The 27,013-nt window shown below is 39.3% G+C and overlaps 1 protein-coding gene across 2 annotated transcripts in view; it reads right to left on the minus strand.

Annotated features, from left to right (window-relative positions):
* CNTNAP5 (contactin associated protein family member 5) overlaps positions 1 to 27,013 on the minus strand; it is a 767,582-nt gene that overhangs the window by 623,419 nt on the left and 117,150 nt on the right. The window contains exon 1 of one of the 2 annotated variants that reach the window (XM_070507397.1): positions 18,582 to 18,738. The exons of the other annotated variant lie outside the window; for it this stretch is intronic. Coding sequence (XP_070363498.1) covers positions 18,582 to 18,723 — 142 coding nt within the window. The 5' untranslated portion in view covers positions 18,724 to 18,738. Of the gene's footprint in view, positions 1 to 18,581; positions 18,739 to 27,013 lie in introns of those variants that run through there. 2 annotated transcript variants of the gene reach the window in all.

Here is a 27,013-nt window from a genome sequence, read left to right on the forward strand (position 1 = left end):
ACTAAGATACTATGGAAGTTTCCAGAAAAATGCAAGGACTTGCCCTTGGCCTTTGGCAGCTTATGGTCTAGTGTCTGACAATATGAATGCATAAAATAAAATCCAATGATGTCTGAAAGAGCAGCCTTGTGCTGGACTGAATAATGCTGACATTGTAAGTAACAGGAAGAATAAATTATGAACAATGAAAACTTTGTAGCAAATGTGAGATTTCAACAAGGATTTGAAGAGAAAAGTGTAGTTTAATAGAGGAACTAAAGAAAAGTACTTTTGAATGTGCAGAATTCCTTCTCTGTCAATTTAGGTTAATGAGAACTAACCCTTGACTCTAAGACCATTGGGGTGTAGATGTGAGATGATGAGTATGAGAGGAGTTTGAAAAGTTTAAAACTTAATACAAACACCAATGTGGTTCATGCTTGAGAATTTCTCCCTGACACCAAGATAAACACATTGGGTCTTTATAGCTCTAGGTTTCATTACCAAAGCACTTATGTCACCCCATAGTCTTCAGGGCAGACACGCTTACATGCCACCCTCTTCCCAGTTTAACATATGTAGACCCTGGTCAGTAAAATCATCTATTCATTCCAAAATATCCACTGACTTTTGAATAAGATCTAAAGATGTAAAGACAGCCTTTCTCTTCAAGCTGTGCCTCTCAGACTCTCAGCAACCACACAAGGTGGTCCACACTCCATAATCCAGCACAGTGCAGCCCCACTGCCACTGTGGCTCAAAGGGTGAATCTAGATTTGCATAACTTGTCCCCCAAATTGGCCTTTCTGCCTTGTCTTTTCTTTGCCGATTCATTCTCCACACTGCCACCAGAGTAAGGACGTCAGATTTAACCCATAAATATACAGGATGCCCAGTTAAAGTTGAATTTTAGGTCAGCGATGAATAACTTTTTTAGTGTATGTTCCACACAATACTTGGAATGTGCTTATACTAAAAACTTATTCGCTATTTATCATAAATTTAACTATTTTATCTGACAACTCTACTTTAGAGTGTTGTTTCCAAGTGCTAAGCTCCTCTGTTTAACTCCACGCCCCCAAAAGCTGGGAGGGCATATATGTTCCTTTTGAAGTGGTTCCTGCATATATTTCCAGCTTTACCTCCTTCTCCTCACTCAGATATGCAAATCCAATGTTCCTATAATCCAGCAAATCTATTTTCAGTCCCAAATGTGTCTCTGTCATTCTTGTCTATTTGTTTTTGCACTTGCTGCTCTCTCTCCCTCAAGCGCTTCCTCAACCTCTCCCCCCTCCCACTTCCCTACCAGCATCTCCTTACCCTTTAGCAAATGTATAACTTCCTCTGGAATCCTCCAAATTCCCAGATCGGAGTGCTTTTCCCATCTGCCCTTTGTAATAAAATCTTGGCTAACTATCTATCATGGACCTAATAACATAATCTGTTATAATTATCTACTTATGCATCTCTTCACACTGATAGTGAACATTCGAGGGGGCGGATGTTATCTTTTATCTCTTTACACTCAGCCTTTGAGAAGTTCCTTGTACTTTACACTAAAAAATGGGTTCTGAATGAACGTAGGAATAAATTAAGTCAACTTCATTATAACCTTCTATAAAAAAAAATTAGAAAGGGATCACGTTGGAGTTTCAATGAAATACATTGACTGTGTTTTATACATTTGCCAAGTGAGAAGGGATTGGCTGGGATTTACTCTTTGATTAGATTGATTAATGCAATGGATCATGGTTTCTGAAAGGAAGCTTTTCAACCCAGCAGAAGCATAGTGACATAAATTCAATATCAATTGATTACTCTGGATTAGAACACATTGAATGTACATTTCATTTTCAACTTTTCATAAGACTTGAACATATTTCAAAGGAAAATAGATCTTTTACTATTTATTGAAGGTAGTTAAGGAGGAAAACTTTTCAAGGTTTCCACAAAATAATTAGCAGAGAACGTGACATTGTAAATTGGATCAGAGAAAAAGAGAATTTTAAAGCAACCTCTCATTTATAGACATATATTTCATTCATTCATTAAAATGTTCACTTATTCTCTCATTAATGGATGTTTATTAATTGTCAATCACTATTTCCAATGTTAAGGATACAGAAATAAATGGCCATAGAGAAGAAGAATCTAGATCTTGCTGTATCAGATAGGCTCCCTGGTAAAAGTGATATCTAGCCAAACATTGAAGGGCTAGTACAAAGCTCAAAAATGAATAAGCAAAACATGGAAGGCATTCCATATTGAGGGATTTCTTTTCTACTTCTTTGTTGCCTATGCAAATGAAAAACGAGAATTCTACACCCAAGGTGCAGAAGGTAAGGAAGGCAAAATTTAAGGACAAAATATTTGGGAGTGTAAAAGTGAAATAACTTGGCTCTTATGGAACAAAGTAGCAGAAAGCTTCTGATTGAAAGGAAAGAAGGCAGTACAGTCAAGGTTACTTTCTTGGTACTAAAGATATAGGCAGAAGGTAAGTGGAGAGAAAATGTGATCCCTTAGAGAAAAAAATAATTTAATGGCAAGAATGTGAAGGTAATGCCACACGACAGATGTTTGGTACCTATGAAAGCATTAGAGAATTTTGGTGGACACGCTTTTAAGTAACTGACAAATTCTTAATTAAAAACACAATGTTAGGAAACAGGAGGCTAGAACTAAAGGATTAACTCCTGGATTTTTCAGTGATGAAGTAAGCCCAGAACTTCGTCGCATCAAGGTTACACACTTGACTTGATTAACAGCAGCTTTAAGTTTTCTAGAGATAATAGAAGCAAAGATGCATGGGTTCCGCGGTTAAAGAAATCTGGCATGAAATTTGAGTTTCCTCAAAGCTGTGTCAGCTTTAGCAAGTCATCGCACCCTCTTGAGCCTCAGTGTTTTCATCAGTAAAATTGGGGTGATCAATGCCGCTGTTAGAAATATTTTGAGAATTAAATGAGATATTATCTATAATTTCACCTACCGTTACATTTAATGAGAAATATATAACCTGTTCAGGATAATTGCTTTTTCCTGTTTTCTTTGAAGAGAATATAAGGGCAATTTCCAGTGTTGATAAACATACCCCTATAAATAATAAATACTATGTTGGCAGATAAGGAACAAACACATATCTATTTTTCTATCACAATAGAAGAATTAGATTAACATAATGACTAAAAGTGTGCTCACAAGTCTGATTCTTTTGGGAAGAAATCATATTTAGAAAGACTTGATCTTAAATCTAAGTTCTCTAAATTATAGATGATTAAACCTATGAGTCAAGTCAAAACTGTATTTAGCTGTTTGAAGGACTTTCTTTCTAATACATTTTAGAATCATGACATGCCCTTCTGTCCCACTGCCAACTGTGAATCTCAAACTATTGTAAAACCAGGAATAGCTAATGATTAAATCATGACTAAGGGGTGGAAGAGAGAATCCTACTCTGTTTGTTAAGTATAGGTCTACAACATAAGTAATAGTATTATCGCTATTGTATCAATAATACCATCTTATAAATATATAGCATTTTCTATATCTTAGAATGCATGGATGATCTTATCTGATCCTCACCATGAACTTGTGATGCAGGCTGGAAATATATGAGTTTCATTAGCTAAGGAAGGAATGGGACACATAACGAAAAGTAGCTTGTCCAAGTACAGCAGATAGTGAAGATCAGAGCCAGAGCTGGAACTAAGGCCCCTCCTACTTTGTCTAGGATGATTTTCATGCAATTCACTGGACTCCTTTCCCCACCTGAGCTCTTTGCTAGATCAAAGCGCTGCATTGCTTCTAGGATAAAAAAATATTGGGAGATAGGTAGTAGTTAGCTAGAAATAAAGAACAAAAGAATGAAGAAAAAAATGGAAACCTGGATATAGGTTTGTTTGCATATAGATAACATGCTCCTAGAATATCTTCATGATGCTTAACACACTAACTTGAATCCTATATTGCCACAGCTTGATTATGTACAAGGGAAAGAAATTCCTACACAACATAATTTTGACTCAGAAACATAATAAAATCACACTTAGGAACACAGAATTTCTTGTACACTTTACCTTTATTCATTCCACAGTTATTCATTGAACTCCCAAAGCAAGGTATTGTACTAATTGCTATGGTTATTCAAAGAAAGATAAAGGGTTTCATAAAAGACATAATATTACATATAAAATATAACGTAAAATGAAATTAATATTTAAATGAAATTAAATATAAAATTACACTAACTTTTTTTTTAAAGATCTGCTTTGGTTTTCTGTTAATGTATCAGTGTAAATGAGTAGACTTTCCCAGATGAAAATTTCTGGCTTCTCTAAACTCCTTTATACTTTCTCTTACAGAAGGAAATTCATAGAGCTCTTGGGTGTCTCTGACCCAGCTCTTTCCTGTGGAAGCTGCTGGCTTTTACCAGGCTCACTCCATCTGAAGGGAGAGGGAGGCACACAAACGTAGCTGAGGGGTCCATTCAAAGTGAACAATATGAGGAAATGAGCTGGCAGAGGAGGGCATTTCCTGTTACTTACAGAGCAGAACTTGAACTGTCAGGGGGGCGATATTCATTTCCTGAGATCCAGAGCTGAGGAAATGGAAACATTTTCTAACTACTGTAAGTTTTCATGTAACATATTACCAAACAGTATCATAATCATTTAAATGATTTCTATCAAGTGTTGGAATTAGTCATAACGCATGATAATAAAACTCATCTTGAATTTATACGCAATTTTAACCTTGTCTAAATATTTCTAAACCTCTCATTTTATTTTCAATTTGTATAGATTTAAGCTTTGGGTTTCTGCCAACCCGAGGCTTGGAGGGGGTTAATTGGGACTTATGACTGAACATTTATCTTTTCTTGATCTCTCATTAGCATGTAGGTTCAGATTGCAAACAGGGAACACTCAATATTATTTTTGTTAACGGTATTGAGTCTAAAAATATACATAAAATATTAACTTTAGTATCACCCATGATGATGGAAAGAAGAGAAATTAAATGATGATACAAAATATCTATTTCAAATTTCCATTGAGTGCTTCCAGAAAACAAGCAGAAAATAGACTCTTGAGAATCATATTTGATGTTGGCCAAAAATCTTTGCTTCTTCACCATTTACAGGAAATTGATTTTCTGTGATGGAAATCATCAGCTCTGCAGGCTCTTTGAAGTCCTGTCAAAGACCATTGTGCTTTTTCATGCAGTGTTTGTAAACTTTGAGAATACTCCCTCGTGAAATTAATCATTGGATAAGAGACAAGAAGCCAAATATGTTTTGCCCATATTTACAGTCTGAATGCTTCTCAAATTATACCTTTTCATCTCCTTCATTTACTGTGGAATCATCCAGATCACATAGGTAGGGGGAAAAAAAAGTACCACAGGTTTATTTTTCAGAGACACCCTTTTTGGTTCTGACGGAAATATAAAATGTGTATATGAAATAGCCTTGTCCTCGGGGAGCAAAAATAAGCAGATGAGCAGCATCAAGCACAGGCGTGGGGCCAAGAATTGAAATCTAAAAGTCAAAACTATCAGGGACGCATTGAAATCCTATTAATTCTGCTAAAGCCATAGGGTTTGGATTTTAATAGTTGGGAGTTGGAAGTGCATTTGTCTTTTGGTGAAGTGGAATAAAACTCCTCCTTCCTTTCTACGTGAATTGCAGACTGACATTTCACATAATTAAAGTAAGCATCTTCATCTTGAATGTTGACCACTCCTGGTTTTGTAGAAAGCAGCATCTGACAATCGAGATCACTCTAAGAAACACTTGTGACGTTATCATTTTGTGATTTAACAAAAAAGAAATAAACACATTCCCACATTCCCCTAAGTAAAATTGGTCTTGTGGTGTATATACTACCAAGATCTGAGTAATATGAGAGAGTCAGCATAGCACATGTGTGTGCAAGGCCAGGGACAGGGGCAGGGTGAGAGGGGCTTGGGGTTGGCAAGGGGGGAGTTGATGGGCAAGGGGCTAGTTTGACAGTATTTCAGATTCAGAGATAATACTTTTTCATACATACTTTCTTCTTGTCAAACTACTTCCTCTGCCATCTATTTACAAGTTCTATGATATCAACCTTATGATAATGAGCAAACGACCAAGAGTTCAAGAAGTGAAAATGTGGGAACACTAAAAGTCTGCCTTAATCTGAGTTAAAACTAACAAACAAACAAAAAACGACTACCACCACAACTACCAGCATAACAACAAAAACATTTCAAACCTAAGACAGAGAACATGTACTGCCTCTGAGGGACTAAGACCAAAGTAGATTCAGTGGTCATAGTGTAACACAAGCTAGATAATAGCATACAAGGTCATACTAAGACTATAATTTTAATTAAAACATTAGAATAACTTAGGACATCTCAGTATGCAGGAAATACAAATTAATACCCAAATTTTGGTCAGATTGGTCAGACTATAATTACAGTGTTAGTCCAATGTGTGGTCTCAGCAATTGAATGATAACTCCAAGAACATGGATAAGGTCTAGTGGGAAGCAATACTCACTCATATTTAAAAGATAAAGAAATTAGACACTAAAAAATAATAAAGGAATTGATTTTAAGCCAAGCAAATGCCAAATGGGCTGGGTGAAGATATTAATTTTTAAACATATAATGGGTTCAATTGAAGGGAAAATAATACTTAAGGAAAGACAGTTGCTCAGTATACTCAAAGGCCCAGGTGTGACAGGAATGGATGCCAAAGAAGAGGAACAAAAAGGACAAAGTAAATCATTGAAGAATAAAAAGAGGTCATGTAGAAAGTAGGAAAAGTTTTTAATCCGGTCATTGGAGAGACATTACAGCACTTAAGCCTAATTTCTCCTCTCTGTGAAGTTCTAAGGGAAGTGTGTGTTTGTGTGTGTGTGCACACGTGCATGCACAAGAATGAACTTTGATTATGATTCTTCCACAAGCCAGACACTGTTCATAAATTCAGTATCTATTTTCCTAAACACCAAAATAAATATGGGTCTTGCCACTTTTTTTTTTTTTTGACAGAGATTGGCCCTGAGCTGACGTCGATGCCCATCTTCCTCTACTTTATATGTGGGACGCCTGCCACAGCATGGCTTGATAAGCGGTTGGTAGGTCCTCACCCGGGATCCCAACTGGCGAATCCTGGGCCGCCAAAGCAGGGCACATGAACTTCACCACCATGCCACCAGGCTGGCCCCTCCACTTTTTTACAGAAAAGGAAAATGACCCATAGAAAAGGAAGAAATAACACATATAGATGCATCCCTAGAAGAGGTCGGTTTCAGTCCAGACCTGTGTGACTTTTGAGCCTCTATTTTCCCAGCAGTTCTTACTGAAGAAAAGAGATCTCTGGCTGTCTCCCTCAACATGAGTGTTTCCTGGCTTAGAGGCCACAAAACCCAAAAGGGAGAAGCCTCTCCGAGCTCTGAGCTTTCTATTTTGAGTTATTTCATCATTAAACTCAATAAGTGGTATGTCCTTCCTCTTAATTCAGCCGCACAAATTAATTGAAGTCTCCCAGTGATGAGGTGTGAAACGTTCCTACCATTTCCACTGTTGTCTTGAGAGGGAAAATGTAGCCTCTCTCAGTGATTTTTTAATGTGAGCACTTGGGACAGAGAAATTTTGAGAGCTTAAAAATAATTGGGAATTATATTTAATCCCCTCTTGATAGAGAAAAGTATACAGGATAGTTAACCATTAGTTACTCAGTCATTAAACATTTTTATGTCCTTAATGGTGGATGCTGCGGCCAGGTTTTGAGCATACAACGACAAATGAGCAAGAGCTGCTGTGGCTTGCCAGCAAGTGGGGGAGGTCATTGTGTTGCTCTTTGCTGATAAAGAACAAGAACATTAGCTACTGCCAAGTTTGGCTGACAGAAAACCTTTCTGGACTGTTTTCCTCAGACAGCCTTGTTTTAGCGTTAACCACATGTACCAGAAAAGCTTGACCTTTACTCTACTGAATGCCCACCATGGTGGGAACACCTTGTCTTTCACTCCAGCAGACAGGCCTCGACCCCAGGGAGACAGTAAATCCCCTACACCAGAAATAGGAGAAGGTTAAGAGTCTGACATAAAAGCAGAAACCATATGTATAATATGGCCTCTCCAGTTAGCACAATGGTCCCAAGATCTCTGGTGAGGCCTGCTTAGGACAGACAGCATATGCCATCATTCCTCTGCCTTCCAATGACCCTTGGTGTCCAGCCAGGAGCTGTCATCACAAGTCTTTGACTTTTTTGATACCTAGAGAACAGCTCGAGGGCTTGCCCAGTGGCACAGTGGTTAAGTTTGCACGTTCCGCTTCGGTGGCCCAGGGTTCGCCAGGTTGGATCCCAGGTGCAGACCTATGCACTGCTTGTCAAGACATGCTGTGGCAGGCATCCCACATAAAATAGAGGAAGATGGGCACAGATTTTAGCTCAGAGCCAGTCTTCCTCAGCAAAAAGAGGATTGGCAGTATGTTAGTTCAGGGCTAATCTTCCTCAAAAAAAAAGAAAAAGAGTGAGAACAGCTCAAATTAGTGTTTGCTGAGGGTTTGTGGTAATCTTGTTATGTTAACCTCTCAATGATCAAAACCATGCAAGGACATTTTGCAGCTGTCAGATTGAAATATCATGATTTGTGCGTTCAATAAACAATGCAAATTAAACTTCTTCTCCTTTATCTGACCTTGATTAAGGAGAAGAGGTAGCTTCAGGACAGTGGGCAGGAAAAGAGAGCATTTGCAGAGGCCAGAGGAGCCAACAGGACATCTGAAATTACTCGATAGATGCCAACATTTTATATCCCTGCTGTAACTCTATCCTGTTTTGAAAAAGTAATAACCTTCTTTCTATCTGAGTGACAGCCATGTGGAGTTGTTACTATAGTTCTCAGCAACTTAGAAATGGAAAAATCAACCTACGCGGTACAGTGGAGGAGATAGAAAGGGAAGCAAGGGGCTTCTCAAATGGCTAATGGATCAGAACAGGGTCACAAGAGCCTGTGGGGTTCTTACTTAAAAGCGATGAGACTAACACTCAGCGAAGTCAGGGTAACTGACTCAAGGTCACTCAGCTGGAAGGGGTAGGCCACAAGTCTATGAGCACTTTCTTTCCACTCCAGTCATCTACATGCTCTTCCCTGGTTATCTGTCTCAGTGGGCACTTCCTGCTCTTTCTCCTGCTCCTGCAGTCTTCTCGCTAATCATTTGTCTGTTTCAACCCACAGTTACCGTCTGCCATGGAGACATGGCATTCATGTGTGGAGGAGAGGCTGACATAGCTCTCCGTGGCCCACGGCAGCCGCCCCAACTGTGGCTCTGCTGTGTCGCTACTACACTCTCACCCAGCAGCACCTCATCACCGTGGAAGAATACCCCAGACACTGCTTGGAAAGCCTCCATATTTCACCCAGAGAAGGGCATCTGGAAGCTGCTGCACCATTGCCTGCCTTTCACAGAGTGGCAGAGGACACTGCTGTGTGATTTAATAGCACCATCTCCGCTAGTGTCCCAGGGCGCCATTCATTTGAGAAGCGTCTGCACACAATGCTAATATTGGCAATATTTCTGAAAAGCTAACTCAGGTACTAAATCATGCCAAATGAACAAGTCAAATCCGTATTGGGCTTCTCCCAAGGCAACTCTGGGAGAGAAAAGTAAAGGTTATGTCAGTGACTGAAACAGAAGTCAACCCAATGCCCTTTCACGGAAAAAAAAAATTAAGATGATATAGTCTTAAAAAGTGGATTTCTTCATAACTATCTCCACATGCCGCCTGCCTTTCTTCATTCTCTCCGTTCTAGTCTTGAAACCCCCTTCACCCCTTAGTGTCACTCTCCTAGTTTGTACTATGCTTTTCTAAGTCTTCCTGTCCCTTTTCCCTCCAAAATGGGAATCTGTACCAGCTCCCTTAACACATGGTTTTGTCGGTCTGACCTTGGCTATACAGGGATTTCACTGATGCTGTCTCCCACCATGCTTTTGCCCATTATCGTTTCCCACATGAAGGAAAGAGCAAGACAGATCTATGTGATGTGGCAAGTGTTGGACCAAAGCTCAGGTGACCCTGACACAAGGAACCAGGGGCTGTTGCCTTCACAGGGCTGTCCTTCATCTTAGCTGCAGAGTCACATTGAGCCTAAGCCTGAGTAAGGAATCTCAATAGATTGTTGTTTGGTTCTGCACTTTAAACAAAACAAAACAAAGCAGGATTAATAATTGGGCATTATATTTAAATTGTTGAAGCTTTGTAATTCTAATGGACCAAGGTTCTTGGATCTTAGAAATGGAGTTTTCCAATGGGTTTTGCTGGAAATACGCCATTGCATTACCAGTTATTATTTTTCTAAAAATAAATCACTACATTTTGTCCCGTGTTCCTTGAAAGTTCAGAACAAATGTCAAGTCTTTGCAGTTTCTATTCATAACTCAAGGGTCTTTTCAGAAACTGTGCCCATGTTGAAGTTTTTTTCAAAAAGAGACCTTTTCTTTATTGTGTTTTCCCATCATCCTCACAATTAATTTTCCCTTATGGATGAATTGGATTCTTCCTTTTTGATACATTCATTTGCCCTTTCTGTGAGTGGATAGCTGCTCAGTGCATCACTGTGGGCTTCATCTCCAAAACTCAGCCCCATAGGAATGCCAACCACCACAGCCTATACTGAAAGAAAGAGCAGCTGCCAATTCCTCCTCAATTTCTGCATGCTCTCCTCTCAATGTTCATGCCAGAGAATAGGGCTCTGAAGGATGCGATCAATACTGTCCAGTTTACACCCTGGCTTACAGTCTGGTGGGAAAGAAAAGATGAATGTAAATCAAACAGAGGAGAGAACCAAGAAGAAGCAAGCAAAGAAAGCAATGCTGAGTACAGAAATAGCCTGTTGATTCCAAAGTGGGCATTGTGATCAGAAGAGCAGGGGCCCCTCTGGACGCCCCCCGATTAAGGTGGTGGTTATTACGCCTCCTATTTGGGTGGTAGGGAAGATCTGATGGAGCGATCTTGTTAAGTTTGGATCAACTTCAAAGCAGTAAATAGTTCATTAATATATAAATGCTCAACTTGGGTTTTGGTGAGTAATAAGCATCACTAAATGGTAATGGTAATAACCATTGCTATTTTTATTTATTTATACTCCATTTTTTTACATGGAGGATTTGAGGCAGCTGGTGATCTATGTTAATGTTCCCACAATACAGATCATGCTAAACAATTCCAGTTGCTTCTTCCTTTCTTGCTCTTCTCTGTATTTAGGTGAAGCTTCATTCCTCACATGATATTCTTGCAGATATATTTGAAAAAAAAAAGGAACATTTCCTAACTTCCCCTTTCCTTCCCACCACATCAGGACAGATTTGCTCCAAGTTCTCTCCCAACACTAATCTGAAAGTTTAGTGGGGAAAGGACTTTCTGCCCAATTAACTGAGCTATTTGGGTGCAGGGAGACTAGACTTGTTTGTCGTGACCACTATCAAACAAGTCGAAGCTACACTAAGAAAATCCTGAATCTTGGGAACTATTTCAGCAGTCTAGAGCTTCCCTTCTGCTGTCCCAGAGCCCAAGGCATGCACACACATTTTCTTTCATCTGCTCATCCTTCTAAGAAACTTTTATAAAAGGATCGGAGAGTCCTGTCTACACCACACTGTGAACTGTGGAAACAGAGCCCCAGCTTTCTGCCCCCTGACATGATTAACAATTCATAGTGCGGAAACTTCTTCAGGGAGAGGAGAAGGAGACCAACGACCCTATGCTGACTAATCCAGAGATGGGAAGGACCTTGTCTAACCCTCACAACAGTTCACGAAGCTCATACAGTTCTGCCTCTATCAGAGCAAGGAACTGACCTGCCCAGGTCATACACCCAGGAAAGGCTGAGAAGAATTAGAAAGCTTATAATTTCCTCTTCCCTCCTGGCTCTCTTCTCTCTCTTCTTCCTGACATTTGACATTTCCCCACTTCTCCCTTGTTCCCTCTCTTTCATCCTTTTTGTTATTAATGTGTTTTGATTCTCTGCCTTGGCCTTGCACCGCTTGATCTTCCTTTTCTTTCTTCACCAAATCTCAGGTGTCCACAATCAGCATGCAGAAGGGGAAAGTAGTACAAATGTATATGACCTTTCTGGACTCTTCAAATCATACTGGGCTGGCCCTCCTGCACTGCAGAGTAACTCCAACCCTGCAGGAAGCAACTCAGCTGTCCTTGAGGTTCCAGCCTAGACAGGCTCTCTGCCACCTGCCTGAAAGCAGACGCGAAGAGACATCTGTTCTCCAATGCCCTGCAATTGCTTTCTGAATCCTAGGAAACTACATGGTACTGAAATCAATTTCTCCACCTAAAACCTGCTACCTTGTTTTTACGCTTTAAAAAAAAGGTGAGAAAAGTTTAGGTTATTTTTTTCCAGGAATTTTTATATAGTGTTGACAAAAGTGAGAACCTTTTAAAAAAATTGTTTTGTTTTTAACTTGACAACTCCAATTGATGAGTAGAGTTGAAATTGCCAAGTAAAAATAGTCTTTGGAGAGTAAGAGAAACTTTTGTAATCTCTTATTATTTTACCTCTGCAGTCACATGTGGAAATATATTAAACAGGGACTACCTCTCAAACATTTTTTAAAAAGCAGAAGCAAAATTTTTTTTAATTAAGGATGTTTTCCACAAACTGCAGAATTTCACTTAAAAGCAATGACTTTGGGTGGGAGGAGAAACTAAGAGGGTGTTCTCTAATATTGATTAGAAATTTTCCTTTTGAAAGAGAGAGATGAGGCGTAGATTACAAAGTAGAATGTGTTGTTAGAGAATTTAGAGGTGATAGTGGGACAAAAAGATAATATAATAAGGAGAAGACTGCAGAGTTTTTGCCTTCATAAATACAAGAAGCAATGCAAGTAAAAAGATCCATCAACATCCCGCCGTGTGGAGCAGAGACCTTAGACAGAATCGAACTTCCCAGGGGCCATGGCCCTGCTTCCTTGGTTATAGGCTGTCTCCATATGCAAATGACATTCTAATGATAAAAACAAATAAAGGAACAAGAAATAGGAACTGAGCAATATTTGAATTGCCCACTCCATCTTGGTGGGAAGTTTGGAGAGGAAATTGAGAAAATTTTGTCAAAGGACAAAGGGCATGGGCTGCATTTCTAGCTTGGGAACTCCTTGGATTCTGTAGACCCCTCATCTCTGCCAATGACATAGTCTTTGGCAATGTAAATATTCTAATTATAAATCCCAGTTGTCCCATTTACTCCTCCTCGTGGCCAACACTGTATGGAAAGAAACTCCAGAGATTGGAAATGGCAGAGTTCTTTCTTTTGGTGGCTTCTATTAATTAGACTGGGTTACTGGTACATCAGTAGAGCTGCCACCACCATTTAGAATAAGTAGAAGTGGAAGCCAATAAGAGAGCAAGAGAAAACTGGCAATCAATAATCTACCAGATAAAGCTTCAGTATCAACTGGTCTAAGCTGATCTGCCTGTTCCAGACCTGATCAAGTCTGGAAGGCAGTGCTCTCCATTTCCTCATCCTTGGGCTCCCTATACTTAAATCCAGAGGTAAGTAAGTGTAACAAGTTCCAAGCTTTAGATTATTAAATGTGATTGAGGTTCTTACTGGTTCTAATGAGAACCGCATATAATTATTTTTGTAAAACCTCCCACATGATGCTTTAATCAGGATTATGGCACATAAGTTTTAAACTAAACAAGAATCCGTGTAATTCAATCCATGTCTTGTTTACAAACTCACAGATGTTAAGCCATAGGAGCAATAAATGTAAAGCAAATCAGGCAAATCACAGCCCAAACAATTGACTGTTTGGAGACTTTTGTTTGGATTATTAGCATTCATGTTTCAACTGGAAAAATGAATCCTGTGATCTGGATATTTGGTGTCTCCATGTCTGGACCATATTCCTTCTTATAGTTAATAAAAATTCACCCTTACAGTCCTCTGTATACCCTTCAGGTAAAATGAATGAATGAATGAATGAGTGAATGAGTGCACCCGGTTTGAAAGCAGCAGGGAATTTGGGGGGTTGTGTCTAAATGGAGGGTACATGCCTTGTGTAGAGAGCCAGCTGCTATGCTGCTTCATATAATTATTATAAAATATTCATATTTTAACAAAGAAATGTTAATAATCTGGGATAATTAACTTAATTAATTAGCTTTAACAATTTTCTAGTGTAAAAAAAATCCTTATTTTAAATATTGGAAATAATAATCATAAATTTTTATGCATGGACCACCAGTGAACCACCCATGATCTATCAATTTGGGACTTCTGCTCTTACCTGTGCATATTTCCAGTATAAATATCTTTGCTTTTTAAATCTTTTGGTATCTTTTTCAGTGGCTAGTGCCCTTAAAGAGAATGGACCCTTGAATGTGTGTGGAATGAGGTAATACAGGATACCAAGAGGAAAAGGGACTCATCCATGGGCAATTAGCTAGTGACAGGAGCAGAAAAAGATCATTTCAGACTCTGTCTAGTGTCCTTGACTCTATAATATGCCACTCATCAAGGTTTAGTGACACAAAGGCAGGGAAGAGTGTTGCAGATATTCATTAGGCTAGATATCTAAAGCAATTCATGGACTAGATCTTCAATGTGAAAACTTGTTTCTATGTATGGGGAGGGGGGAGGTGAAAGAAAGGTGGTGAAGATGATAACTATTATAGTACCTCACATTTTTTAACAAACTATATACCAGACATTCTAGTAAAAACTACGGGTATATTTTCTTATTTGATCCTCACAAACGTATCAGGCATTTCCACTTTATAGGAGAAGAAACTGTGGCAAAGAGAGATTAAGGAAGTAGTCCAAAATCATGCAGCTACTAAATCACATCCACTATATCTTAGGTGCTTCCACACATGGCTTTACCTCTCAAAAAAAAAAAAACACCATGTGAGATGGATATCATCATATACATTTTTCAGAGGAAGGGAAAGCACCTCAGAGGGCTTACCTAGTGCACAACATCATAGACTGAGCAAGTGACTCATTAAATTGAGATTTCAAATCCTGCTCTGTTTACTCTAAAGAACATGTCTTTCACGTTACACATGAAAACTGCCCTGCTATTTCATTCTGTTTATATTGTCTCAGGATGGTTCATCTCACTCCTGTAGGGTAGGTAACAGTATCCACGCTTCACAGTTGAAGTCAAGCTCCTCATCCAAAGGTGTGTAGAAATTAAGTCAGCCCAAGCACAGATTACAACTGGAAGTTCAAGCCCAATTCCACCTGTCTGACTCCAGTGCCTGGGTTCTACCTGCTCTACCACACTGCATGCTGTAAAGTCCACCCGTTCCCCTCTCTCTGCACAAAGTTGCTCCCCTTCCCTACCACCCACCCATCAAGTAGCTTAACACACAACCTGCAGCCTCTCTCTTCTCTCACTAATGTCTCCCTTCCTAGATGAGTTTAAGAATATTTAAACTGCATCATTTAAACCCTTGCTCAAAAGCCTCCAGTGGTTTCTCATCACACTTGGAATAAAATCCAAATATTTTCGTGACCCTATGTAATCTCTCCTTGCCCACCACTCTTCTCCCTCACTACCTGGCCCCTTCGCCTTTCCAACCACCTTGGCATTCTTGCAGTTCCTCCAAAACACCAAAGGTGTCTTAGTCTCATGGACTTGCCGCTCCATGGAGAATTTTCTTCTTCCAAATCTTACTTCCTCACTTTGTTTAGGTATTTGTTCAAAGATCACTTCCTTAGAGAGACATTATTTAAGAATATTATCTAAAATAGAGTCCTTGCAATAACTGAGGTTTATTTCTCTTTTTACCTCTTAAAACTCTCTGGAATTATATTATTTTCTCTGCATCTGCTTATTCCCCATATCCCTCCCTGGAATGTAAGTGCCATAAGGGCAGGGCTATTGCCATTTTCACAGCTGCATCTAAGCATTTAGAACAGTGTCTGAATAAATCTGAACTGAATACATTTCTTTGCATGAATGGCTGATTGACTTCAAGCATGCAGGTACATTCTCTAACATTTGGCATGAATTTTAATGTTTTCACAGCCAAAACACAAGAAGAACAGTCATGTTTTGAAATCCACTGAAAACAAATATACTATTGATAAACACAGATGTAAGAAAAGGAATGTTTGGCTAGATTCCAGCTAAGAAAGTAAAGGGAAGAACAGAGTCACAGACCTTGGAACACAGAATAAAAATGATTAAGCTGTGAATGTTGTTAGGAGAGATTTTAATTCTTTAAAAAATGCATGCAGAGACAATTACTTGAAGTTAAAAGAAAGAGATTTGTTCTTCATGGAAAAAGACCAAATGATATTTTTTCTCCTTTCTTTAGTTGGAAAAATGAGATGAAAGGCGGAGAGGAGATGTCAAGGTGAGAAAGGAGAGAGGCATGCCATTTTGAAGGCTGTCACAGGAGGGAGGGGCTTTCCTGTAGTGCAGAAGTAAGGGAGGAAACCACATCGCTTTCAAAATGGGAGCTTCGAGCAAAGTCGATGTTGCTTTTATTGACCTTTAAGGGAGGAAGGTGGATAGAGTTTGTTTGTTTAATTTCATGTAGAATGACAGGCCCTGACAGCCAGCATTTCTGTCCTGAAGTGTCTTCATGGAAATCAGATTCAGATCCCCATGCTTGCCTCCTAAAGGGATGCTAATCCCTTCTTGACATTTTCAGTAAATGAAAACTCTCTATGGGTAGACAAGTGAGACGGCTTTCTTCTAAGGGTTTCCTACCACAATAACTTGATATAAACGAAGTCCCTACTTCCATAGCCATGCTTCCCAGGTCTGGAGGTGGTATGTTGCTGTCCTTGCAACACAGGGACAGTGTGGTGTGGTTGAAATAGCAAACATGGGGGTCAGGACATGTTAGTTCTGGTGTGATTCTGCCAATAGTTCCTCTCGCTCCCATTTTGAGGCTTCAGTATCCCCATTTGTGAAACAAGAGGATGGATGGGACCAAATAAGACTCATAGTCTGCTCCTAGGTTTAAAATTCTATAAGTCTAAATTTATAATGATCATAGAAGTAGTTGAAGTATGCATCAGTTAAATAACATTTGGGAGGTACACTTGATATTGACCCTGATATCAGTTTCCCCAAATTAAACCCAGCATATATGGGGTTAAAACCAAAACACTCATTCCCTGCTTACTCTCTGTCTTCCTGGCTCCAGAATCCACTATCCTCCTGGAGACAGACACCGCCAAGGACAAGCACCTGGATTATCTCCTCCCCACAAAGAGGTACAGGCTGGTGGGAAAGCTGCTGACCAGCAAGGTCACGGGCTCCCTCCTCTCTGCAAGCAGTCTCAAGGCCAAAGACAGGCTTGTGGGAAAGCTCAGACCAGCAAGGCCATATGCTCCCCCTCCCCTACCTAAAACCCCAAATAAAAACCCTTCCTTTTAGCTTTTCGGGGAGTTTGGGATTTCAGCGTTGGCTGCCCTCTCTCCTTGCTCAGCGCTGTGCAAATATAAAATTCCTACTTCCTTCCACCACATCTGGTGTCAGAGATTGGCTTGCTGCGCAACGGGTGAACGAACTCACTTCAGGTTCGGTATCATACTGTTGCTCATAACTTGAGGTCCCCCTTTTTATTTTCAACTCTGACAGCTACCATCTACTTTACAGAAAGCTTAGTTTCAAAGTGAGCTGCCTATATTTGGGATTTCTACCTGATTAGTGATGTTTAGGAATGTGAGGAGGTACAGAGAGGATCAGAAGTCATGGTGGTATGTGTAGGAAGCATACTTTGAAATATAGTTTATTTTTGCTATTTTTACCTTTATACTGGTTACTAATCCTTATAGTCACATAGTAACTAAATTCCTAGCTTAATTTTCAAAATGGTAATAGTTTGTGGTTTTCCTCTTTTCTTAATCTTAGATGATGTCCTGGTTAGAAAAACAAAATCATTATCCTATCCTTATTTTGATTTCTCCTTTTCTCTTTTCATTTCAAACTATGGATGAGGGTAGGGTGGTAATAAAAACAGAGAATCATGTTTCTTCAATTCTGATAGCAGTGCCAGCATTCCCATTAAAGATGAGGGTTTTATCTGCCTACTGTGAACAACTTGAGAGAAAGCTCCAGTATTCAAACCAGCTATGTTGGCCTGTGTGCGTGTACAGCCCAGACCTGCCACTTTTACCTGGGCAGCATCTGGGGAGTCACTTAACCTCCCTGTGTCTTGATTTACTGTCTGTAAAGTGCAGATGATAAGAGGACCTACCTCATAATTTTGTTATAAAACTTAGATGAAGCAATGTCGAGAAAGTACTTAGTACAATGCCTGGCATAAATTAAATATGTAATGTGGGCTAACTACTTTTAATGTGGGTTTAAGCATTATTTCTCGTTATTCAAAACATAATCCCTTTATAAAGAGGAGAATCAAGAGCAACTAAAATTTTACCTACAAAAAATACTTTTTAATGATATATATATATATATGTGTGTTCCTACTCCTACTACTCATGGAAACATGTCCTTCACTTTATTCAATAATTATATTGAAAATATCCAACATTTATTGAGCTCTTATTGTGTGCCCAGCTGGGTGCCATGAACTTTAGTGCACTATGCTATTTCACCCTTACCTTGTGGAGTTTTTACCCAGAGGAATATGCATAGAGAGGAGAGTAAGCAACCTGCCCAAGGCCATTGGAGGCAATGCCACAGGACTCCACCCAGACTCCAGAGAGGAGAGCTGCCGTCAGTGTCCATGAGTGCTGTGTGCATCTGCGACCTTCTTTTTTCTTTTTTTATCATTTTCCTTTGTTCATGTAGTTTTCTTAACTCTTGAAATCTTAAGACATAATTAAAGATATATTTTAAATATCATTTCATCATGAAACATTTCCAATTACCCACAATCATCTGTCGAATCTTTGGAAGAATTTTGAAAGGATTCCTAAAATTTAATTATCAATATCTGCTTAATGTTTTTCATATTTTGACTTGAAGGTAGTCATAGGTCTTTACATGATTAGCTATTTTGGACCTAGGGCAGTTACTATTTGTTTTTGGTTTTGCTTTTACCTGTGTTTGCAATGAGTACAAGAATCATTTATCAAGAATTTTTTTTTCTTTAAAGTATGGAATGTTCTTTAAAGTAACGAAAGTAAAATGAACATATAATAATGCCAGTGTATTGACACTCACGTACTTAACAGCTTTTTGAATTTATTGACATATACTCCCGTCAATAAATCATTAAATAAATGCTGAGTGCTTGCTCAGGGCTAGTGGTCACGAGGAGAGATCTTCCTGTGGTTCCTGTTGGTGTGGGTGTTTGCATGGGCCACACAAGGCTGCCAACTTCTGTCCTCTCTGCCTACCTCGTTATTCTCGATGCTGGGATCCAAAGTTTACTTTCTCCAAGTCCCAGCCTCATAATCACCCTCATCTTTATCTCACCTCCAGTCCTCTCCTACCTAGCCCAGTGGACTATGAGTTTGCAGTCATGCAGGCTGAGTTTTAATCTCAGTTCTATTCATTTACTAGCTGAATAAACTTAATAAACACACTTCTATCTCTCTGACCTATGTGTAAAGTGGGAATTAGAATATCTGCTTTGCAGGGTTGTTAAGATAATTAGAAATAAATTGATATACTAGGCGCTCAGTTCACAGAAGTTATTATCATCTCATCATTGCTCCAATAAACATCAACTTTAAGTCTTTTTTATGGTCTAAACCTCCTTTTCGCATTGACGTTTCCTCTGATCCTGCTGTTTTGTCTATCATTGTATATGTATATTTTTCTATTGAATTGTACGTGGTTTTTGCAGATGATCCCCAAAGCATTTATGAAATTGGCAGGGTATAGGATAAACAAACAAAATAAGCAGACAAATAAAATCAAATAAATAAATATAGCCTTTTGGCCACAAATTCCCAAAGCCTTTCATTCTCCAGTTATAAAATCTGTCAACAACAATGATAATTTATAAATCCCAAAGAATCAACAAAGTGAGAAATGTAAAATTTAACACAAGGCCTGCCTATGCAGAATTAATACTAATTGCAGTCATTTATGTCAACAGATTACCATTTGTACCCAATTACCATATCTCAAAATTACATTATGTATATCATTAGGTCTGTGTCAAATTAACTCTGTTGTAAGTTTTATTTGATTATGCCACTATTCTCTACACCTGCATGCTCAGTTTTTATAGTTTGTTGCTTATGTACCATGGTCAATTGCTCTCCACCTGAAAAAAAAAGAAAGGCAAAGATAGCAAACACTGGAGAGAAAAAGAGTAAAATATGTGGCACCTGCCATTGAAGAGGTTATTGTCAGGAAAAAAGGCACCCAGACCATTAATTTGATGACCCTAATGTTGACCTGGTCCCTCCCACTGTAGCTTTGTGTTTTCATCCCCATGGTGGGAATATCAGTCTTTTTCTCCATTAGCTTAGGAGAGACTAACATGGTAAAAACAAAATGTCTTTGGTAGTTAGTAGATGTGGATTCACAGTTCTGTGATTTACGTGGTGTGTGATCTTGAGACAATTTCTTAGCTGCTCACAATCTCAGCTTCCTCAAATAGGAATACTAATACCTACTTCACAGGTTACTTGTAAGGATAAACAAGATCTGCGAAGAATAGAAATATCATGTAGTGTTTGGGAAGCTCAAAAATAGCTGTAGTCCTAGTCGACTCTCTTATCCTCTTCCTTCAAATGTATTTATCCCTCAAGATAAATATCCCTCATGTCCTTCAAAACCTGGATAAACTCTTTTTCTTCTTGTGGATTCTCTAGAATCCTTGATTATTTCATACAGGTGGGCTTACTGTTCACTGATATTTGACAGTGAGCTCAAATGTGTTTGCTTTTAAAAGAAGACCATAACCTTCTTATCCTTTTTTGCTAAGTTTTTAGCTAGACCTTTGAAGTGTCACACTGGAATTACAAGACATCATATATCAGTGGTAGAAGGAAACCTACAACTTGTATCACCCTGTCCAGTGCCTTCATTTTCCAGATAAGGAAAACCAGGACCCTGAAATTCTAAATGCCTTCCATGGTCTCACACTTGGTTGGTGACAAAACTGGGATAAAGTGTTCAAACAGATCTTTTCACTGATTAAGCACAGGCATTGGCAAACTATGACCCAAGGCCAATTCTGGCCTACCACTTATTTTTGTAAATAGTATTTTACTAGAGCACAGTCACACACCCATTCATGTGCATATTGTCTATGGCTTTCCTGCTACAACAGGAGAGTTGAGTAGCTGTGACAGAGACCTTATGGTCTGCAAAGCCTAAAATATTTACTAACTGGCACCTTAGAGAAAGTTTGTGGACTCCTGATTAAGAACAGGTCCAAAACTGCAACTCATGGAGTGAGTTATCACACAATTTTTTTTTTTATCTGAGTGGAAAAAACAACCAAGTAACAATCGTTGATTTTTGTACCCTAAGTAGGTTTTGTATCCCAAGAGACATACAATGCCACAGTTGCGACATCAACGTTAAAGATAATTATTCCTGTGAAGGGACATGACTGTGGGAACAAGTAGCGAAATTTGTGAAATACAAGTGTCTCTGAAAGTCACTTTACATAAATTTTCTCCCCCAGGTTTTCATTGACCATTGAAGTGTTCTTACTTAGAGGAAACTTGTTAGGAGTTGAACTGTAAGATTCCTGTGGGCACTCATGGTAGAACACTATTTCATTCGTCAACATTCAAGCAGTCTACTGGGCATAAGCAACATACCTCCAGTACAACTGCACACCTGCATGGGGCTATTCACTTTCACCCCATCAATAGAAAGAATCACCAAATGCCTACCCTGGTGGGATGCCTTGGTAAGATGAATTACATTTGGCTATCTGATGGCTAAGACAGCACAGCCTATATCTGGAACAGGCACATAACTATGAAATGAGACAGAAGTAAGTGAAATCTTCTCCACAAAGGCATCAAATTTTTTTTGAAGAAGAAGATTAGCCCAGAGCTAACTGCTGCCAATCCTCCTCTTTTTGCTGAGGAAGACTGGCCCTGAGCTAACATCCATGCCCATCTTCCTCTGCTTTATATATGGGATGCCTACCACAGCATGGCTTTTGCCAAGTGGTGCCATGTCAGCATCCAGGATATGAACCAGCGAACCCTGGGCTGCCAAGAAGTGGAACGTGCGAACTTAACCGCTGCGCCACCAGGCCAGCCTCGGCATCACCATTTGTTGAACACGTTGACATGCTTGGAATAAATATGTAAATTCTAGGCATTGTACATTATCTCATCAAGTCTTTTAATCACTCTATGGCATGAATCATTCTCTAAATGGGATGCTGTGGGTTGTTAGTCACAGAAAACGTCAAATTGATTGGTTTAAATCAACAGGAAAATTTGTCATCTCATGCAACAAGATAAGAGACAGTGTCTCCAGGATTGTTTAATTCAGTGGCCCCACAATGTTATCAAGAACCCATGTTCTTTCTATATTTTCCTTCAACCATCATCAGCATGTCATTTTCATTTTCAAAGTTGCCAACACTAATGTGGTTATGACAACATCCAATGGAAGATAATGAGTTATTTCTTCCCAAGAATTTCCTTTTAGGGCAAAGAAATCCTTTATTTTGCTAGAATCTTGTCATGTACCTCTGCCAGAGGCAGTTGTTGGTAAAGGTATCAGACCTCCAGTGATTGTCTCATAATTTGGGGCTAGGGGTTGAGATGGGGTCTGTCTCACCTTAGCACACAGCTGGGTGGAAGAGAGTGAATGTTGAAAAAACAAAAGTTTAGGCAGGAAGAAAGAAGGGATAAAAAGGGATATTAGGACAGGTTGCTAACAATACCTCCTATAGATCCCATTTAGCAAACAAATAATGATGTTTAGGGAAGTTACATAACTTACTCCAAATTATAAAACTGGCATTTTCTATCTATTGGTAGCTATATGCTTATTTCTTCTAAAAGGAATTTCAGTAGATTAGAATTTCACCTGCAGGGTAACTGGGTAAGAAAAATTAAGATAGGAAAACTGGGAAACAGAAAAGTCAGTATTCATCTCTCGGTTTCCCTACTCCAAGAGCCTGACACAGCCACCTCTCCACAGTGCAGTGAGAAGCCAAGCCCCCACGGCACAGGGACAGGTGTTGAGGAATTTTCATATGCAGTACTTCATTCATTCACTCATAAACATTTACTGAATACAAACTAAGGGCTAGGCACTGGAAAGTTAAGACCCAGGCTCTGAGTAGAAGGTAGCCATGAGGGAGACAGAAACACAAACAGATTCCCACTGCAACTTGTTAAATGCTGCAATAAATACAGTCACTAAAAGCAAGAGCCAGGATCTTCAGCGATTCTAATGTTCCTCCTCTGTTTTACGCTTGAAAAAACTGAGTCCCAAAAGTTTTGGAACTAACAAGAAACATTTAGCGGTGAAGCCTTAAACCAGGTAACTCTTTTGCATTCTTATTGGGTACCAGGTCCCGCTCCATGAGCTTTGTGATATATCAGATGGTTCATCCTCACAATAACCCCATAAAGTAAGTATTCTTGTGATGCCATTTTATGGAAGAAGTAGCTAAAGCACAGAGATGATAAGGGACTTCCTAGAGTCACATTACAAAGTGCAGGATTGAGCTAGGGTTTGATCCAGAACTTCTAAGTGAATGAACTCTTAACAGTTAGGCAAAATGCTCACATTTAGTGGGTGTTCACTCTGGGCCTGGCACAGACATTAGTTCACGCTATTCCTATAGTAGTATTTGGGCTGTGGTTGGGCACTGACTCGATGATGATTATTCTCATTTATTTCACAGATGCGGAAACTGAGGCTTGGGAAGCAAAGATCACTCTCAGAAGGTCATTCTGATGATCAGTGGTGGATCTGGGGTCACAGTGCCACCTCTGATTCAAGTCTCTCCTCTTGTCAAATTGTCTTTCCTGTCCCTCCTACTGCCCCACCCTTGGCCATGCCAGTATATCAAGCTATCTCCTTACGGTTTTTCAGATTTGACCATGAGAGTCATAAAGTCTTAATCCTATTTCCAGATTAAGATTACTGACTGCAGCCATCTGTCAATTCAATTTGTCTGTGTTTTCTGAGTTCTGGTTATATTAACTGGCGCAGATCTACCTCCTGCCCAAAACTTCTTTTAGAAACACTTTACAAACTGAGCTTTACAAGGCGAGCTGGAGTCCTGCTTTGTGTTGGAGTGGGGCGGCCAGGCACACTCCCTGTCTCTAGAGCAGCAAAGGCTGGTTCCATTGCACTCGTCCAGAGATGTCCGGCTGTGCTCCCTCCAAGCCCTGTAGCCGACTTGTCATTGAGCTAAGAATTGCTTTTCCTGCAGTACCACAGCAGTTTAACCCTTTTCTCTCAAAAGTAAATTTATTGTTTTTATTTCACTTTGTTTTTGAGTTTGTGAATCTCATGGCTCCGTGCCCTGGAAAAGGACTGGTGACAAACCTCAGTGTAAACCTTTTCCCTCCCTACCCTCCAAGTTATGCATGTTAAAAGTATATTTGCATTGCCCTGAAAAACAATGCAGGGATTGAGGCATTCAAACAAATTAACCAAGAGAGAAAAATAAGTATGGTTAACAAAGGCTAATTCTGAGAGATGGGAAAGAAAAAGCGAAAATCTTATTTTTCCCTAAGAAGTCAGTTAAAGCTGTTCTATTTTAAGTAGGTCTGTCACTAATAACATTTTAGACACACACACACACACTTCATTTAACACATGGTTGGTCCTCTTTATATTTCCACGTACAGATATAGACCATGGGTCAGTTGAGAATTCCACAGGGTAAAAGTGTATTTGGCAAACTAACGTATGATTAGAGGAAGTTGAATAGCAGTTGTTGAAAGAGCTAGGAGTGTTTAAAGTATAAAAATGAAGGTCAAGTTGGGGCATTATCATCACTTTTGAATATCTAAAGGGCAGTCATGCAGAAAAAGAAATAGACTCATTTTACATTGTTCCAAAGTGCAGAGTTGGGGCGACTGATGGAAGGTTGAGGCAAGTTTTGGCTCAATATAAAGACAAAAAATTTGGAACAATTAGTGCTATCAAAAAAGGTAATGGTTTGCTTCTGAGAATAGCAAAGTCCCTCCCCATGAAGTGTTCAAAAATAGGCTTGTATGGTCATCTATCAAGGATTTTAAAGGAAGAATTCACACATTAGTTGAACAAGAGAAATGGTTCTCAGTCCTGGCCATTAAAAATTCTGATACTCAGGCCGACTCCAGAGACTCCGATTTAAGTGGTCTGCAATGAAGCCTGTACATCGGGATATTTAAAAGCTCCTCATATGATTCTAATATGCAACCAGATAAAGAAGCACAGGGCTAGAGGATGCATTCATCCTATCAGTCTTTCATTTGATGGATATTTATGGAGCAAATACGGGAGGCTTGATACTCTCATCTAAGCTAGGGAGCGTAAAGCAGATTCTAGTGGTGCTGACCCATATCCCCTCACCCCTAACAATTCAACACAGCAGACTTTCCACTGCAGCATCTGCTTTTCTTCATCTGAAGACTTTTTCTTCCCATGGGAGGCCTCTTTGACCATTACATGGCAGAAGGGAAGTGCCGGAGAATTATTGCTCCTTGTAAATATTCCTCAACCCAGGATTGGCGTGAGCTCATTCACCCGTAGAGGCAAAAATCTACGATGTGTGTTCTACACTGGCTTCAGAGTTTCTCCAGTGGAATTAGCTCTAGTCTTACCTCTCCCCACCTCTGTCAGCAGTTAACAGCCATTTTGTGATACTTTCTTTCTCCTCTCTGTCGCATTTCCTGGCCTTCTATTGCTATTTCCTTTATCTCTCAAACTCCTTGCAGTTGAAAACTTGTCTCAAAGTCTGCTCTGGAGGAATTCAAACTAAGTAGGTAGAGAATAACTAGGGCTTGGGGGAGCCCACACTGTGAGGAGGAAAGCCAAGAAGAGAGCAAAACTTACAACTAAGCAGGACCATATCCCAAATATTCACATGAAATTAAAGGTTAGAGAGTGCACGTTTCTGCCTCATTGCACTCAATTCTCAGGCAGCCAAATCAGGATCTGAATGCAGCATGGTTTGATGCCAGGGGTCACACTTATACCCGCCTTACATGTCCTCTCTAAATGATAGAGATCATTATTTCATGAAGAAGCATTTATTGTACATGGCCTCCCCAACTTTATCTCTACATTTTTTCTAATTTTCTATTTTTTTCTCTAGTTTTTGATCAACGTCACTATCCTATCTCCCTTCTTCAGAAAATCAATGAGTGATGTGAATTATTTAAATCATGTCATTATGTTATGAAGAGTTAAGATTTTATAAATCTACTGTCAGTAATCTTGATCTCAACTTCCAGTCTTAGCCTAAGGGTAGTTTTACGTTGGCTAATCACTCCTAGAATATTCTAAGCAGAACTAACCCCAGGGATGGCCTAAATGACCTTGATTCCAGGATTCTGTATGGAGCCTCACCAATAGTTTCTATAGCAACCAAAGTTGATGAATGAGGATAATTTTCATTTGCTTGTCTCTGAGTTACAACTTTCTTTTAATAAGAAACTGGAGGAGAAATGTGATTAACAGCAGAGGGATATATGCTATCAGAGGATAAGATTAGCAGCTATTTTCTTCAGAATCAAAATTTAGATTCTGGCTTGTCTGTTCTCTTCATTGTCCCTCAAATGTGTCATGTTCCTCCCCAATATTCTGAATGCTTGTGATACTACGTTACTTGGAATGCCCTCCATTTCTCTCTCCACCTTCCTGGATTCTCTCCAGCTGCTGGTCCTATGCCTGCTGTGCTTTCTCTGTCTTTCTCCATAAAATCTTCTCCAATCCTTGTTAACTGATATCAACTCTAAATAATATATTGATTCTAATTTTATGTGATGTATATAATGATTACATTATTGTACATAAGTGCAATGTTTAAGAATAAAGCCATTGGCAAAAGGCAGATCTATGATTCCAGCTCTGCTACTTATTAACTCTGAGGCCTTCTGCTATTTGCTTCATGCTCCAGAGTCTCAGTTTTTTCATCTGCAAAATA

The sequence above is a fragment of the Equus asinus genome, chromosome 4 (assembly GCF_041296235.1).
Source record: "Equus asinus isolate D_3611 breed Donkey chromosome 4, EquAss-T2T_v2, whole genome shotgun sequence".
Classification (NCBI taxonomy): Eukaryota; Metazoa; Chordata; class Mammalia; order Perissodactyla; family Equidae; genus Equus; species Equus asinus.